This window comes from Geospiza fortis, unplaced genomic scaffold (assembly GCF_000277835.1).
Source record: "Geospiza fortis unplaced genomic scaffold, GeoFor_1.0 scaffold676, whole genome shotgun sequence".
Classification (NCBI taxonomy): Eukaryota; Metazoa; Chordata; class Aves; order Passeriformes; family Thraupidae; genus Geospiza; species Geospiza fortis.
In genome coordinates this window covers 404221-404932 of record NW_005054600.1, presented here as the reverse complement: position 1 = coordinate 404932, position 712 = coordinate 404221, and the positions used below count along the sequence as shown (strand labels likewise).

The window sequence follows — 712 nt, the reverse complement described above, 5'->3', positions numbered from 1 at the left end:
AAGCCCTGCTGGGGAGCGGGCGGGGGAGCGGGGGAACGCTGCGTGTCCTCGGGAATGTCCCCCCCGGAATGTGACCCCGGGAATGACCCCCGGAATGTCCCCCCGGGAATGACCCCCGGAATGTCCTTCCCGCTGGGATGCGCCGCCGGGCACCTGGCACCGGGCTCGCTTCACGCCTGGCCGCCCGTTCCGCTCCGCTCCGCCCGTCCCAGCCTGCGCAGCTCACCTGCAGCCTCACCTGCCCCCCGTGCCCTCACCTGGCTCCCCGCACGCCTGGATTCACACCCTGTACCACCACCTGGTTCCTTCCTCCCTCCCTCACCTGGCTCCTCGTACCCTCACCCGCACGCCTGGATTCACTCCCCGTGCTCTCACCTGGCTCCTTCCACCCTCACCTGGCTCCCTGCCCTCCTGGACTCCCCCCCTCCTCTCATTCCCAAATTCCCGGGGCTGGGGAGACCCCGGCCCCACTGACCCAGCGGATTTAGGGACACGCTCCCCCCATTCCCCACTCCCCTAGCAGATTTTGGGACTCGCTCTCCCCATTCCCCCAGCGGATTTGGGGACACGCTCTCCCCATTCCCACAGGGGATTTGGGGACTCGCTCCCCCCACTCCCCACTCACCCAGCGGATCCCCTGGATACGGGGCAGGCTCCCCCCGGCCCCCTCCAGCCGCACGTCGTAGCTGGAGCTCCGGAACAAGTGCATCCT

General features: G+C 69.0%; 1 protein-coding gene across 1 annotated transcript in view; it reads right to left on the bottom strand.

The window, feature by feature from the left end:
* Positions 1–709, bottom strand: part of RAPGEF3 (Rap guanine nucleotide exchange factor 3) — a 15587-nt gene extending 14878 nt beyond the window's left edge. Inside the window, exon 1 of the mRNA XM_031064526.1 lies at positions 626–709. Within this exon, the coding sequence (XP_030920386.1) occupies positions 626–709 (84 nt within the window). The remainder of the gene's footprint in view (positions 1–625) is intronic.
* Positions 710–712: the final 3 nt, after the last annotated feature.